Source organism: Gigantopelta aegis, chromosome 4 (genome assembly GCF_016097555.1).
Source record: "Gigantopelta aegis isolate Gae_Host chromosome 4, Gae_host_genome, whole genome shotgun sequence".
NCBI lineage: Eukaryota > Metazoa > Mollusca > Gastropoda > Neomphalida > Peltospiridae > Gigantopelta > Gigantopelta aegis.
The window spans coordinates 113,364,364-113,380,809 of record NC_054702.1 but is presented as its reverse complement, the minus strand read 5'-3'; the positions used below and the strand labels follow the sequence as shown (position 1 = coordinate 113,380,809).

The window sequence follows — 16,446 nt, the reverse complement described above, 5'->3', positions numbered from 1 at the left end:
GCCACGACGCCACCGAGGCCGGTCAAAGAGAGACAGAGACAGAGAGAAAGAGACACAGAGAGAGTATTAAGTGAAATTGAGAGAGAGAAGGGGAGGCAAGAATGGAGAGATGGAGAAAAAGAAACAGAATGTTTTTTACTTGGCATTTGAGTCAGTCACGTCAACATTTTGACTTCCCTGTGCAATTTTGTTGTGGCCCAGATTTCATTTAAAAGTACTACAGTCAAATTTTAATAACTCAAACTCATCCCTTTAGAACTTTGATCACGGAAACTAATTTAATAGTTTGAGCCAGATCCCAATACAAACTAATAAAAAGACTTAAAATTTGAAGTTTTAAAACTTGAAAACTTTGATCACTTAAAATAATTTATTGTTCCATACTTTGATAGATACTAGCCTTCCAAAAGTGAACAAGCTATTTCCTGAATCTCATAATATTTTACTAACCCCTTTAATGTTGAGTTATCAAAATTTGACTGTATATTATGTCCACATATATAGAAAATAACTAGTTAATAATGCAGGATATTGTCTTTATCCTGTGAAGGTAAGAAATTCCCATTCGGCCGGAATAGGTTAAAGCGATAAAGCCAGTATCCTGTCATTAACTAGGTACTATTTTTATCTTGCAGTCCATAAAATTCAAGGGGAAAAGCTATTATTTCTGCTTCAGCTACATTGTACCAAGAGGTCAAATGAGAGTGTTTGCAATGTATATATATATGCATGTAACGTCACATCATAAGTCATAATCTGCTAGTATACATTTATGACTTTGCTTTAATTGGCCAACAGAACCAGTCGTTGCAGGATAAAAATTATTTTGTGTTGCAGGTTACTGGATGACCGCGCCCACAGATTCAAGACGCGGATGAACACGCGTAAACACCTGGAGGACAACTGGTGTCGAACGGTGCACATGAAGAGAGCGCGCGATGCCGAGGAACATCTGGCCTCACTCTGCCCTGAGGGTCTTGTCCATGAACAGTGTGACAAGTACCGGCGCTGTCGACAGTGTCAGCGCAAGCTAGGCAATAAGGGTGTGACAAATATTTGGTGTGAAACACGCTACATACCGGGTTCACGGTTAATGGTGTAATTTGACTGCAGAAAGCAGTCATGTGGTCAGATACTTCTGTCTCTCTTAAGAATAGGTTGCTTTTTCCCGGAAAATTTTTATATATGTTTTTATACCCTAGCACAAAATTGTATGTCTACTAACCCAAACATAAGTAATGACGTTGTAGTGCACTAATAGTATATGTGCACTGAAGGTATCTGTGCACCAGTTATATTCATGATACACTTCATGGCAAAATTATTGTGAGTCCCCTATCAATAGTAGCTCGGTTTGCTTCTCATTATTTCATTGTGTATGGTCACAGGTGCTCAATATACTGTAATGACCTATGACCAGTATGATATATTTAGTTGTGTACTACAAACTAAAAATCAGTCCTCAGACTATTGCATTGGTTTATAGTATTTTATAAATCAGTACATTTCATAGCACTACTGTAATCATCTATATATTTTACTAATGAAAAGTATTTACATATTACTACTAGGTACTGCAGTGGTCGTTTGCAGATAATTCTAATTTGTAAATAGTATTTTTGTAATAAATGCATGGATTGGTCCATATTGTATCATGTAACATTCATAATTGCATAAACTTCAGTTTTTCACTACTTTTGTGAGTGATCAAAAATTAAATAGATAATTTTGGCTATATTATCTGTTGTTTAAAATTAATAAAATTAACTTCATGTTATCTGTTAATTTTGAATCAGTAAATATATGGAGACATTTTTTAAAAGTTGTTTGTCATGAAATGTGAGAATTTCCTCATTTGGCTGTTGATGAAAACATTTGAACCATAGAATGGAGATTCTTCTTGTGCAATGTATTAATTTCCTGAAGAAAGAATTTGATTGTTATTTGATAATATTTTATATTGATATAATAGTTATACACTTGAAATTATAAAATTGAATGTAATAATGTTTTATGTTCATGGAAATATGAACTACATTGTCACTTTACACACCTGTGTATGAACAGCTTCATATAAAGCTGTTCTGTGGTTCATATTTCCATGAATGTCAAACATTATTATATTAAAATTTGTTTAGTCATTAGACTTTTTCTTTTCCAATTCTTTTGATAAACTTAGCTTGACTCTAATTGTGAATCCATCTATAGTCCATCCCACAGGGAATGTCTTTTTATACTACATAATTTACAAAAGTTATTTATTTCTCAACCGATTTAGTTTTTGTAAATTTCAAAACACTTTTACTTTTTTTCTTAACTGAAATTATTTACAAAAAAACATTTTTGTAGGAGGATGGGACAGACACTAATACACACCATAAACAATTACACAACTATATTCGATTTCCAAAATGAAATATTATGTCCAAAATGATTGTAAAGTTGAAGATGCCACAATCGTTGTGTTAACAATGTTTAAATTGTGTTTAGAAAATTGCAAATGGTGATTACAGTACTTTGGTCATAGATCATTATATGTATAACATTTCCTGTGTTTATGCATATTGATTTGATGTGACTTGTGACTGTATACTTGGTCAGTGATATTCTAAAGAGAGCAGTTGTAGATGATTGATTTCTTGATGCCAAGAACATATCTGAGTTTCTTGATACCAAGAATTCACTGTCTTGGTTTTCAAAAATAAGACTTATAGTAAGATATTTTATGTTTAGATGTTTTATACACTTTTGAAAAAAAGAAAAGAAAAAGAAAACAATCATTGTATATTGAAACATCTGTGTGTAATATTAAAGCACCAATGCCATAACAAGTCTAAGTTAATTAAATCAAATTGACATTTACATGGACTTACCAAAACAGTCATGCTGCATTGGTATGTAATGCCTGTATACTTCTGTCCTGGAGCAGACTTCTGGCTATCCAGAGGTCAGCCCCGGGACAGACATACTCGAAGCTCTAGTGGCATATGAGCATGTAAATAGTGAACCCAAACCCGAGCCCGAGCCTGTATGCTTACTAATGACAAGTGTAAATGTGAGAACATGCATTGTGTGTTATCGTCTATCAACACAGCAATACCAGGCTGCATACTGCTGATTCATCTGGCCTACTGCTGATCCATCTGAAAATGTTGAAAATTTTAGTTGCATAAAGGGTGCCAAGCAGTTCTAGACATATGTACTGGATGTAAACTTTCTTGCTTTGTTTGAAGAATATATTATAATGGTGAAACACACAAACATATGCACATGATAGTGATGTTCAGATATATGCTTTTTGATCCAGTGTATATATTTGTTATAATAAAAAGGGTCTAGTAGACCTACATGCAGTCTGTGATCAAACAGTATTATTTAATATTTGAATTTGTTTAACTTACTACATGATGAACGTGTTAATGTTTGCTTGTTGTTTTAGGTGTTTCTGATGTCCTTTTGAACAAGAATTTGCGTTTCTTTTTGCTGTGATAATTGTGTACATAGATCTTATAAATGAGTAGGTATTTTGGCTTTTTACACACTAGTTTGGCACATGTACTGCTATTTTTAGTTAATTAGGGAACTAGTATTGCATATTTTAATTAAGTTTATTAATTCTAGTCTTTGTATATGAATGTTTTGTTTCAGCTGGCTGTGACATAAGTTTTTTAATTTGTATAAATTAAGATGGTTTGGGTATTCTTTGAAGGACAATATGACAAATGAAATGTATACAGGTAAATTAGCTAAACACATGGTTGTTAATTCAGTGAATGATTCTCTCTGCTTGTATCATGTGATTATGATTCAAACTTCCACGAACCAAGTTCTTGCATATATTGTTAACCTACAGTATTATTTAATCTCCATTATTAAGTTCAAAATATTTAAAACATTAGTATCTAGCATTCAACCCTTCTGCTCCATATAATGTTTGGTTGGTTTCTTTCAATAGATCTGCAACTGAATCCATTTCTGATGTACTGTTATTGAGATTAAATCCTGCATACCTGTTCTGTTGAATCTGGCAGTATTGTGTGACCTTGACGTTTATCTATGTACTATGTATGACCTTGACTTTCACACATTCTTATTCATGGCCCATCTTTCCATTTTTTCATTGGCTTGGGGGGGGGGGGGGGGGAATTTAAAAGCTGTTGGAACATTCAGTTAATTGCTCATCAAAAATCAAGCAAGAGAAAGTCAGTTGTCCATCTGAATGACAAAGAAGGCTACTAGTCGCATCTTTGGATCTTCACCATTATCATGACATATTTAGACAGTTGACTTCTCAAGTTAATTTTTTTTTCGCCAGTCCATTTTATTAATGATAACTTGGACTAGTTGTGATAAAGTGAAGGTCCTAATCTTTTGAGAACTGAACTGATGCTGTACTGTTAAAATTTGGACAAATGTCAGTGAGACTTTAGATCTTGCAAATCTAGCTCTCAAATCTGGACTAGAGAGCCTGGTCATGTTTGACAAACTTGGATATAAGTCAACAAAGATAATATAGTCCTGATCCCCCTTGCTGAGTCCATTGATACTTTTTGCCAGGGAAAAGTTGGTAAAGAAGGAGATGGCCATGGTTTATTCAACAAATACTTGTAATTTTGTTGACAGGATTCATGACATTAAGGATTAAGCTAGAATTCTCCCAAGTACTTTTGTCTTGCATCAAATAAAATATTCAAGGACTTTGAAAGATTTATTAATACATGATTCCTAAAAATACTAAACATTTAAAAATTATAGTGATTTGGTGTCCAGTCCAAGAAATATTTCTTTCAAGTCCATGCTTTAGTGCAAACTGTCTCCTCTTTTCTATGAATCACGTGAGACAAAAAGTGTTTATTCTGAAGTATCATGAGGGGACATTCTGTACACATAATATCACTCACTTCAATAAATCTCTATTGTTGTGTGACTTACTCTAGGAGAGTAGGAAAATTTCACCAAATTATCTATTACACTTGAAAAAACCAGAAACCTACAGATTTTTTAGTAAAATATATATTTTGCCAAATTACAATAAAATACACTGCTTATTTAAAAATTTAGTATTTTATGAATTTGGTATAGTTTGTCCTGATTTGTTTCCTTGTTGCACCTAAGTATTTTTTAATTTTTTCTTTTTGGGAACAAAAAGAAATTTTTGTGGATTCAAAGTTTTAAACAAAACTAATACGTATTACTCCAAGACTCATCTTGTTTATTTACATTCTGAGCAGGGTCAACAAATGTTTTTTCCATCTGCTAGACAGATTTATCCCTGGTGAATTAAGCCACATGGATTGACACTCCACAGTTTGACTCCATGATATACTGGTATCATAACTGTATTCTTTCGTTCGAAATGTTCTTTGTTTTGTTACTATTTCGTGCATGCTTTCAGAAAAACATGTACACCACTCATACACACATACACATCACTTATGAACACAATTCATACACCTTTTAAAAGTGGCTGTAATTTAAAAAATAATTAAACATGTACCAATTTCTTGCATGATTGTTTAAACTAACCATTTGACATGTCTGTTCATCTTCGTTCTGATTTAGTTACTAATCATTTCATAATATCCTTTTATCAGTTATTAAAATGCCTGACATTTTGAGTCCAGATATTGCATTTTCTTACACACTTGTTGGTGAGAATATCATTCATTATTTTTGATAACACCTATACGTTTGTTTCAAGACATATGACTGGCTGCTCCTAGGTGATGACCAGGTCACCAATGCCATACATCCAATGAAAAAACATCACAATCGAAATCGATTACACTGTGACGAATAGTTAACCTGACAATCATTTGTCTGTGATGTGTAAGTTAACCATAAACGCAATGGCTGTAAATAACATTAAGTCAAAAAAGATATTAAAATTTGCTTAAAACCTTGGTTTTGAGGAGATTTATGAAATAGAATAATACATTCATGGATACCATTTATCTTACAACTCATTGTTTAAAAAACATATACAACTTGCTTTCGCTCATTAGATACATTTTAAAACAACTCATTGTAAGGTAAATGGTATCTAATGGCCACTCATGTATTATTCTCTATATATCATCTCAACAGGTGTAACCTTCAATACTTCAAAAACAACAGCGAAAACCAACAACAAACACAAAAACACCGTGTTCAAACTTTTCAAATCATAAAAAAATATCTATATTGCTATTGGGACTTCAACATATAGGTGCTGTGAACAATGTAGGTAACATGTTTGCTTTATATGCAGTGTACACAAAAGTGTTGGCTATTAAATTATAATGATCTGCTTGGAAAACCCATTTTATATTTGTCCATGTCACAGCTGTCATCAATGTTTTACAAATCCACAAGCTGGAGACCTGTACGAGTATGGAGTGTATTTTCCAAAACCTTTTGTTGAAGAAGATAACACCCATCTCATTTATATTTGCTTAATTTAAAAAAAAATCAAAAAAAATCAGTGCATGTAGTTGAATTATTTTTAATTAATCCCCAAAAAGATAAATATTTTAACAAACTGTATCAATGTTGATAAAATATTTCCATACTTATCGCTAATCATGGTTCAAGCATGCTGTCCTGACCATGCAACTTGCCTGTCTGTCCTGAAGACAGATGTTAACGAACTAGTGTCAAAGATGAATTTAACTTCTGTCACACAAGTGACTAGTTACGGGTTCTCTTACAACACTGTATAGTGTTCCTGTCTAAAATGTACTTTGTTGCGTGAAATATTATGTGTAATTTATTTCTGTCTACAATCACTTACAAATTAAAAAATATATATTTATCTTGAATTGAATAAATGCTTACATCTGTGATGAGTTGAAGTGTTCAGGATTGTCCCACATATTATTTGATTAGATTTTAGAGTTAGGGTGGGGTTTTATGTTAAAATGAGTTTACATGTTTTCTTATGCTTTTGTTTGTATTGCCTGTTGCTCATTTGTTGCTGCTGAACTGTTGGCTTTTAAAGTTTTGAATTGTGAGTTAATGGAATCTTTTATTAAATGAAAACAGACAAAACCTCTTGACTGGTTGAAGAGCATTCATTACATAGGGTATCTCTCTCTGAGATTAGACAGCTTTAACATTTCATTATTTGTTATAATAACTGATCAATGTTAAAATCACTAAGTGCACTATACTTTGTACCTGTATCCATTTCTACCAAGTAACTTAAATGTTTATAAACATATTAATGTTTTTTGTTTGATCAAAAATTAGGCTAATGACTTCTAATGATTATTATATTATGTATTTTCAGTACAGAATAAAAGTATTTTGATCACTGACCTTTTGTAGTTCTCATATTGTTAATAAAATAAAAAAATGTTTTAAATCTTGGCTGAAATAGTTACTATGCCTAGAGGCTATGGTTATGATTCTATGATTTAAAAAAAAAAAAACCTCATGTATTTGAAATCATACTACCACCCTTCGCCAATAAAACATAAATTTTTGATGTTTGAAATATTTTAATTACACTACTCAAGTGTTGTGATGCTTTCCAAGTAGTCGAACTGTTAATTGCTATTTAGAGTATTAACTTGAAAATGCTGCAGTTGGTTCATTCAAGATGGATGCCCTATAAAATTAGATGTGAAAATTAGCTATTCATATACATATTAATTACTGGTTAAGTGTTGTGATGCTTTTGTTGGGAACACTAAACCAGTAATTAATATGTATATGAATAGCTAATTTTATAGGGCATCCATCTTGAATGAACCAACTGCAGCATTTTCAAGTTAATACTCTAAATAGCAATTAACAGTTCGACTACTTGGAAATATTCTTATGAAATATTCAAACATTCATTTCAGCCATACACTAACATATTTGTGAATGATGCTGAATGTTTCAATCTACGTCTCACTTCTTTATTGGACAGCAGAACCAAAGCATGTAATTGCATGGTAAGACAGACTGAGAAACAAACCACAGTGGCAACTAACTCTTATGGAAAAACATGACAGCTGTTAGAACTGATTTCAGATTACTTGATAAGTTGTGTGTATATGTTTTTTTTATAAAACCTCTACAAGTTCCATGTGCTATACCCTTTATTGATTGTGTATTTCTTTATTCTGTTTTTATTTATAACTGATGGGCCTTAAAAATGTAATGAATACTCCCACACTGGTTAGGATACATATTTTTATTTACTATGCCCGGAGGGGAAAGGGAGTATGTTATATCCAGTAAAACTAAAAACTTGTAATTCATTTTGTAAATAATTTCACATGACCCATCAGTAATTAAAATTATGTTCAGTATTATTTTTTAAATAACTTTGTAGTATTTTTTAATTTTGTTTTTCATCTGCTAGGCCGACAGGTGTGACACCGACACAGACCATCTCGAGGTTATTTCCTGTAATAATTTGTAGTTGTTCCAGAGTGCATGCTTTGTCTTTTTCAGTTTGATGCCTAGACCAATTTGGTTAATGTATTTTGTGGGAAATGATTGTACCCATATTATATTATATATTCTGAAACTATGTCTCTGACATGAAATAAATTTGTCTTCTGTTTGTTTCGTTAGTTTGTTTTTATTTAAAAGAGCCATTTGAATAGCTCAAACCTTTCTTACAAGCACTCGTTATTTTTATTTAAAAGAGCTATTTGAATGGCTCAAACCTTTCTTGCAAGCACTAAAGTCATTTTTATTTGAAAGAGCCATTTTAATGGCCCAGAACTTTCTGCAAGCACTCGGATCATTTTGGCTTAGTTTTGTAATGATTTGACAGATTTCAAGGCTCTTGCAGGACAATGCTTTATCCAGGAAATGCACCTTTGTTTTAACAACACCTTGGCTATTAAAAACAATTTGACACATGGTAAAGAAAGGAAACCTGCTGCCACCACATAGGCTACTCCTACAAAAGACCAGCAAAGATCTTCCATTTAAGTTTGTTAGTTAAATGACACAACTAGATGTGATGGATGTGAAACATTTAGTACTTGTTACATAGTCTTTGGATGAAACCCACTACTTTTTCCATTAGTATCAAAGGATCTTTTAGATGCACTTTCCCACAGAAAGAACAGCACATACCTTGCATGCAGGCATCTCAGGCGAGTGCTCTAGATCTGAGCCAGATTACACCGTTGTCTTTTATATGGTCTTTACCATTAGCAGGATGGTACATCCCATGACCTTTGATGTATCAGTCATGGGTGTACTGGTTGGATTGGGCAAAACAAGTCCATTGAAGATTATCAATCCTGTGACCCATCTAATTTATAAGTGGGGACTACCACTAAACATCCCAGCCCTCCGGTAACATGGAGAGTACCGACTGATGACATCATTCACCACTAAACATCCCAGCCCTCCGGTAACACGGAGATTACCTACGAAATGACGTCATTCACCACTAAACATCCCAGCCGTCCGGTAACATGGAGATTACCGACGGAATGGCGTCATTCACCACTAAATATCCCAGCCCTCCGGTAACACGGAGATTACCGACGGAATGGCGTCATTCACCACTAAACATCCCAGCCCTCCGGTAACACGGAGATTAGCGATGGAATGGCGTCATTCACCACTAAACATCCCAGCCCTCAGGTAACGCCATTCACCACCAAACATCCCAACCCTCCAGTAATACGGAGATTACCAAAGAAATTACATCACTCACCCACTAAACATCCCAGCCCTCCGGTAATACGGAGATTACCTACGGAATGACATCACTTGCCACTAAACATCCCAGCCCTCCGGTAATACGGAGATTACCGACAAAATAACATCATTCACCACTAAACATCCCAGCCCTCTGGTAATACGGAGACTACCGACAAAATAACATCATTCACCACTAAACATCCCAGCCCTATGACAAATATGCCAGTGTTTAAAAACTAGAGTGTCACTTTAATTCAATCTTACACTTTCATTTACATGAAATACATGTTTTCTACCATTTTAATTTTCTCCTCCCAAATTGTACATTTATGGAAGAATACATACCAGCCCAGTAACAACCCACTTGGTACTGGCCAATGGATTGGTTAACCAACAGGTTTTGTAAAGGTTTTTATAATACCAAATTAAAATGTAAAAACAAAGACATTCCTGTAAGAACTGTATAAAAGTTTTAACAAATTTGACAATGTTTAACTAAACTGTATATTAACAGAGTCAACACAAAACATTCATTAACAAACCACAAAACGTGTGAATGGCAAGTTGTTTATTTTCTACACAAGTTAAAGAACATACATCAAGATGTCGTTTACCTGTGCGTCACTGTTTGTGAAAAAAGTTTTGGCATTATGTTTCATGTATATATATTTTTTGTACATACAAAATGCCTGGGTTTATACTATGTACATGTGTCTTGCATGAACACCCCACCCCCCAAACCCATTCAACCCATACCCCACCCCAGAACTTCTGCAGGCACAGGCACTTGATAAAACATTTACATCTTACAGAGCCTGTTTGCCCAGCATACCCATTTCAAATCTTCAACATTGGTCAATACTTGGCACTTTCATCTTTGAGCAAACTAAAAGTTTGTTTTGCTCACAATTTATTTGCTATTAAAACAGAAAAAAAAGAGGGCTGCCTGCCCATGTCTAAATTTCTTTTAAAGAAAACCAAAACGAGTACACATTGAGAAGCAATATGCTACCACATTTCACATGTCACCACATGTTACATATAATCGTAGCCCACCCCTTTTAGCACCTAACTCATTGTGACCTTCGTCTCGCACGAACTCTCTTCCTCACCATCACAAACCTGTCAGTTACCTTACAGGCAACTTTGCATGATATGATGCTCCGTACAATAGCCGATGGTGACAAGACAACATTATGATTTCATTGGTTGCTATGCAATTGACTATTCTCATACGAAGCAATTATATTGTGTACTGGACTCCACTCTACTCTATGTAGCCAGCTAAGCAATACATTCATACATAAATACCTGTATGTGACGCAATGACATACAATCACATTCAGTAACTGCACTCATACTTCCATAACCCACACCTGACATGCGGTCACATACGACCTGCTACATCCACACCCTACATGGTCCCATGTACCCTGCTGATACACCAGTTGCATCTTAATGCTATCACACCATCTAGCCACACTTTAACATGCAACATGCACACACACATGCACACACACATTACCGGTAGATTAACATAACTGTCATACAGTTAACACCCCACTGCTACATTCAGCTACTTGCACCACACATTCACCAAGCACACCTCTCTTTCTAGCTCAGTCTTCACATACAGCTGCTTACACTCACAACTTGCTTGGTCCCAGTTCACCACTGTATTTGCTACTTGCACCACTTCACAAATATATGTGGCTACTTGCATCACATTTACGCATTCCACCATTTTCAATGATACCTCCCAAACTACATCACTCGTACATTCACGACTTGTACAAGTTACCCATCATACACACCTACTTCCTTCTTGACATCCACCTGATGTTGACGTTACATTCACGACTCGTACAAGTTACCCATCATACACACCTACTTCCTTCTTGACATCCACCTGATGTTGACGTTACATTCACGACTCGTACAAGTTACCAATCATACACAACTACTTCCTTCTTGACATCCACCTGATGTTGACGTTACATTCACGACTCGTACAAGTTACCCATCATACACAACTACTTCCTTCTTGACATCCACCTGATGTTGACGTTACATTCACGACTTGTACAAGTTACCCATCATACACACCTACTTCCTTCTTGACATCCACCTGATGTTGACGTTACATTCACGACTTGTACAAGTTACCCATCATACACAACTACTTCCTTCTTGACATCCACCTGATGTTGACGTTACATTCACAACTTGTATGAGTCTCCCATCATCACCATCACATCTCATTCAAAACATAAAACATTAAAGTTACATTTACAACTTGAATGAGTTGCCAATCATTATCACTACATCCTTCTCAACATCCACCTAATTGTGATGTTACGTTAACTTGCAGCCACCACCTACCCATCCTTTCTTGCTGACAGAAGTACAACTTTCTTCCAGGCACCTACCGTTAATGTTACACGTCCCTACTTCCCACACTGTTTTCTCACCTCTGTTACATTTAGCTATTTGCATCACATGTGCACACACTGCTACTACGTCCTTATTTCATGCTGTGTACCATGCACAGCCAAACCCAGTTATATTTCTCACACCATTTGTTAATACAGACACAAATTTAGAACTTACATAAGCTGCCATACACAACATCACATACACGCTTATGTATTCAGATTAACAACAAATACACTTTTAACATCTAACAGCAAGTTTTAGATTTCAAAATTTAGTAAGCAACATGTGAAATGTAGATACCAACAATCCCCCTAACAGAAAACCAAAAATTATTTCAGTAATCTTTACAAACACTACGACCAATTGTAGCATTATTCCCTTGGAACACCAACCCCACCCAACCCACTTGTTTGAGTGAATGTATATATATATATATATGTATCTATATATATCTGTTGTTTAATCTGCATGTGTGTATGCATGTTTGCACTTACTACATAATCCAAGACTGTAACATCCTTTATTATGTTCACCATTATCTGCGTCAATGTTGAATAAATCACTTTATCACTTCAAAGCAAGATGTGCTGCAATATTTCATGTACATCCTGTAACAGAAATTTAGAAAAAAGACACCCCATCCCCCCCAATCTTGACAATTAAATTAACAGTTTCAAAATATTTTAAACTAAATTCCAAGATTTAAGCCTTGAATATCTCATAGAATAATAACTACCAATGAAGTTTTTATTTAGCATCAAAATGATATTAATAGCCATTTGTAATGTTACTACATGTGAAGTTTGTCTACAATTATCAATTCTTGATGAATACAGCATGTATTTGTATTCTTGGTGCACATGGTTTGTGAAAATAATAAAGGACGTCACTCTTGTAAGATAAAGTTAAAACTTCTCACTCCCACTCTTCCACTAATACATTACCACTGGTTTAATCAACTGTCATTTTCAAGAGAAATATAAAACTACACTATACAAGACAGCATGGGCAGAATTTACAAACCCTTTTTCTTAAACCCAGGTTTTAAGCATTGTAAATGTATGTAATCACGTGTTTAACACAAAAACAAGCTTGTAAATTCCACCCTGTGTTTTGCTTTGTACTCGTATTTAAGCTTTAGTTTAAGACAAAATATTACAAGGTTATCAATTATAGTTGATCTCTGTCATGAATCAATTTAATTAATACAAAACAAGAATTATGTATGTCTTATATTGTCCACTTGAAGCCATATAAGCCATCTACCCAACCTTGAAAACAAAGTCATTATCAAACAACTGGAATTAAAATACATCCTAGGTATAAGCTAATTATACAGCTCTTGCAGCTCTTGTTTTCATTCTAAAAGAGAATTTGCAAGGCTTTGACTAGTGAAGCACACCAGATTATAGGAGTATAAATGAAAGAAAACAATCCCAATATTTGGTTTTAAACTGATTTTCTCAAAAAGATGATCTTTGGACAGCTCAGTTTAAATATATTTGTGAAAGATGATTATGACCGACTGCAGAATAAATAATTCTTACTTGAACATCACAGAGAACATCCCAGTGCAATGCATTATAGAATAGCGAAGTTTTCACCTAGATACACAATACAAATCAAATACCAAATTCCCCAAATAGTTCCTACTGTTAATTCTACAGCACAACAATGATACACAATCCTGGGAATGCAGCCTCAGGAAACCGTATACAGCAACCTTGTGTGATGAGCACATACACTGATTTATAACACTATAAGACTTGCAAAATGCAGATTACAGACTAGACTCACCTACAGACTTGTCTATAGACTCAAATGAGAGGAGACAGCTGCCTCCCATAATGGAAGACTTGAACATCTCAAAAACAAGAGACAAAGACTTACATAATTATAGACTGTGGACTCACATGACAGGACTACAGACTCAAACTCTAGGAGCCCATAGAAGTCTACATACTCACATTATAGGAGCCTACAGATTTAAACTATAGGAGCCTTTAGACTCGTACAAATGAGACTTCAACCTCAGTCACAGTAGCCATGACCTCATGAATCACTTTACTGGGCGGGATTCACATCAATCCATGCAGTAAATTCAGCAAAAGGGTGTGGCACTGAACCACATACTAATAAACAGAGGAAGAATGGAAACTATCCACTGAAAACTATTCAGAACAGATGTACAAACTAATGCTCGCATCTGCTGTCATTATCAATATAGCCAGAAATAATTACTATTTATATACTAGCATAATACTATTACTTTTGTATTTTGTAAATAAGTATTTTGGTAGTTTGTTAAAATGGATATAACCAATTTATCATATGATGGCCTTTACAATAGATAATAAACATTTTAAATTAGAAAATCTCATTCAGATAAAGTGAATGTTTAGTTTACAAAATGTCTCCTCTATTTGAATATTGTAGAATCACCACAATATGGCTGTAATCTATGTAATACTTCCGCTCTCTGTCAATACTCGTTTTAGGTTCTAGGAGGCTGCATTCTCAGGAATAACTTTCAATAATATAATTATAATATTAAGTAAATCAATCCAGTTATTTCAATTCTGTCACAATAAAGACTTTTTAAACAGCTCCAAACAGGAACTGCAATAAACAAACATCGGACAAATGCAACCCTGTCAATTAACCACAGCAATAGGTTGTTCTGTGCAGATTGCTGGCATTTATTTTGCTGTGGAACTTTAAATTTTCTGTCAATTTTCTTACTTGATTATTTATTTTGTAATACTGGCAAATGAAAACTGCTGAACTGTCAGGGTTGCAACTGTAAACAACAGCCTAGCATGATAAACCTAATTCAATGTTTGCCACACTCAGTACCTTATTGAGAAACTTAGAACAATCAAATCTTTAAATGTTGATAGTAACATTCTTGCTTGATAAACATTGTCAGAATTTAGTACATTTAAAGAATATCTTTATTCACTGGATTTAACTGCTTCTGTGGCAAACATTCATCAAAGCCAAATTTTTCTACAACTTTTCCTATATATTTTAACAATTCTTATCACTAATAGTTGTATAGTTCCTTTTTATCCTCAAGCATTATTATTTTCAATTATCCTACAATACAATTCATAGTAATCTATTGATGTTCAGTCTTGCACAATGGTATGCACCACAGGAATATCACAAGTTCAAAGTCACATGATCAAACTTGAGATTGTTAATGAAAATTGATTTCCAGTCAATAGGGACATATATCTGCACTGTCCTTGAAATAAAACACTGACACTACTTAGTTATTCTTAACAATGCAAAAAATTTACAATTACTTTACATTAAAAACAAAAATATATTTCTACGCAAACAAGTAACTGAACAGGTTCACAAGGTGTACAACTCCATGTACATAAGGGAAACAACTGCAGCTGGGATACATTTTACATTAAAAATGGCAGAAATATTTTTTCAAATTGTCATGGGATATGTTTGTATTTTTACATATTTTAACAATATTCTGTTGCAAGACACTGACAGATCTTCTCTTGAAAATGTTTTAAAAGCAGTAAGGAACAATCGGTGTGGAAACTTTTAAAACAACTTTCAACACTATTCAGCGAGATAGTCGAAATCATCACAGGGTTTGGGGACACAAGTCTGACGCATTGGAAAACAATCTGTAAAGATTCTCAGTCACATGAAGTCTAGGAAGCATTAGCAATATAAATAAGTGCTCAGCACACTGGTTCATCTTCCAGACGAGTTTTGTTGGGACAGACAGCGTTTCTCTGCCGTACTGCGGGATCCGCGAAAGACAATGGGGAGAACGATCACCCTGGAACACAGACTTCACCCTTCAAAAGGACAGACCAGAATTTGGGCATGGGGACGGGCATGACGACGGCTGTCGAGGGTGTGACTTGCATGTGTTCCGCGAGTGATCCCAATGGACGAGAGGACTAGTAGCGTGTGGACGCGATGGTCACACGTCATGCTACCACGACAGTGTCAAACACCTAGAACTGGAATCCACCAACAGGATTGTTCTGCTGCTGAACACCAAACTGAAACTGCTGAGAATTCTCATCCATCTGTGGAGCAATCACTTTGTCCTCTTCCTCGGTTCCAAAATATTTCTCAATAATGTCAAACGCTTTCTGATAAATCTCACGGTTTTCGTGACTTTGTAAAAACTCTATTTTATCTAGACCTGAAAAACATTAATGGTAGTAACAATGAAATAACAATGACAAACACAACAACATTTATTTAAATCAAATCATTATTGATAAAAGAAAGCACAATTTAAACATAATTTATAATTCACATTTTAATATTAGTTTAATTCAAAAGCTAATAATGAAATATGTATTGATGGATCAGTAATTT

At 34.5% G+C, this 16,446-nt stretch overlaps 2 protein-coding genes across 5 annotated transcripts in view; one reads left to right on the top strand and one right to left on the bottom strand.

Annotated features, from left to right (window-relative positions):
• Positions 1-8,539, top strand: part of LOC121371832 (coiled-coil domain-containing protein 81-like) — a 40,251-nt gene extending 31,712 nt beyond the window's left edge. Inside the window, exons 15-18 of one of the 4 annotated variants that reach the window (XR_005957834.1) lie at positions 838-1,043; positions 3,440-3,517; positions 5,261-5,328; positions 7,830-8,539. Coding sequence is in view for 2 of the 4 variants with exons in the window: in XM_041498011.1 (XP_041353945.1) it covers positions 838-1,102 (265 nt within the window). In the remaining 2 variants the exon portion in view is untranslated. The other 3 variants (XR_005957833.1, XM_041498011.1, XM_041498013.1) reach the window with 3 other exon arrangements.
• A 1,656-nt stretch (positions 8,540-10,195) lies between these two features.
• The window catches only part of LOC121371831 (importin subunit alpha-6-like), a 29,173-nt gene continuing 22,922 nt past the window's right edge, over positions 10,196-16,446 (bottom strand). The window contains exon 14 of the mRNA XM_041498010.1: positions 10,196-16,267. Within this exon, the coding sequence (XP_041353944.1) occupies positions 16,074-16,267 (194 nt within the window). The 3' untranslated portion in view covers positions 10,196-16,073. The remainder of the gene's footprint in view (positions 16,268-16,446) is intronic.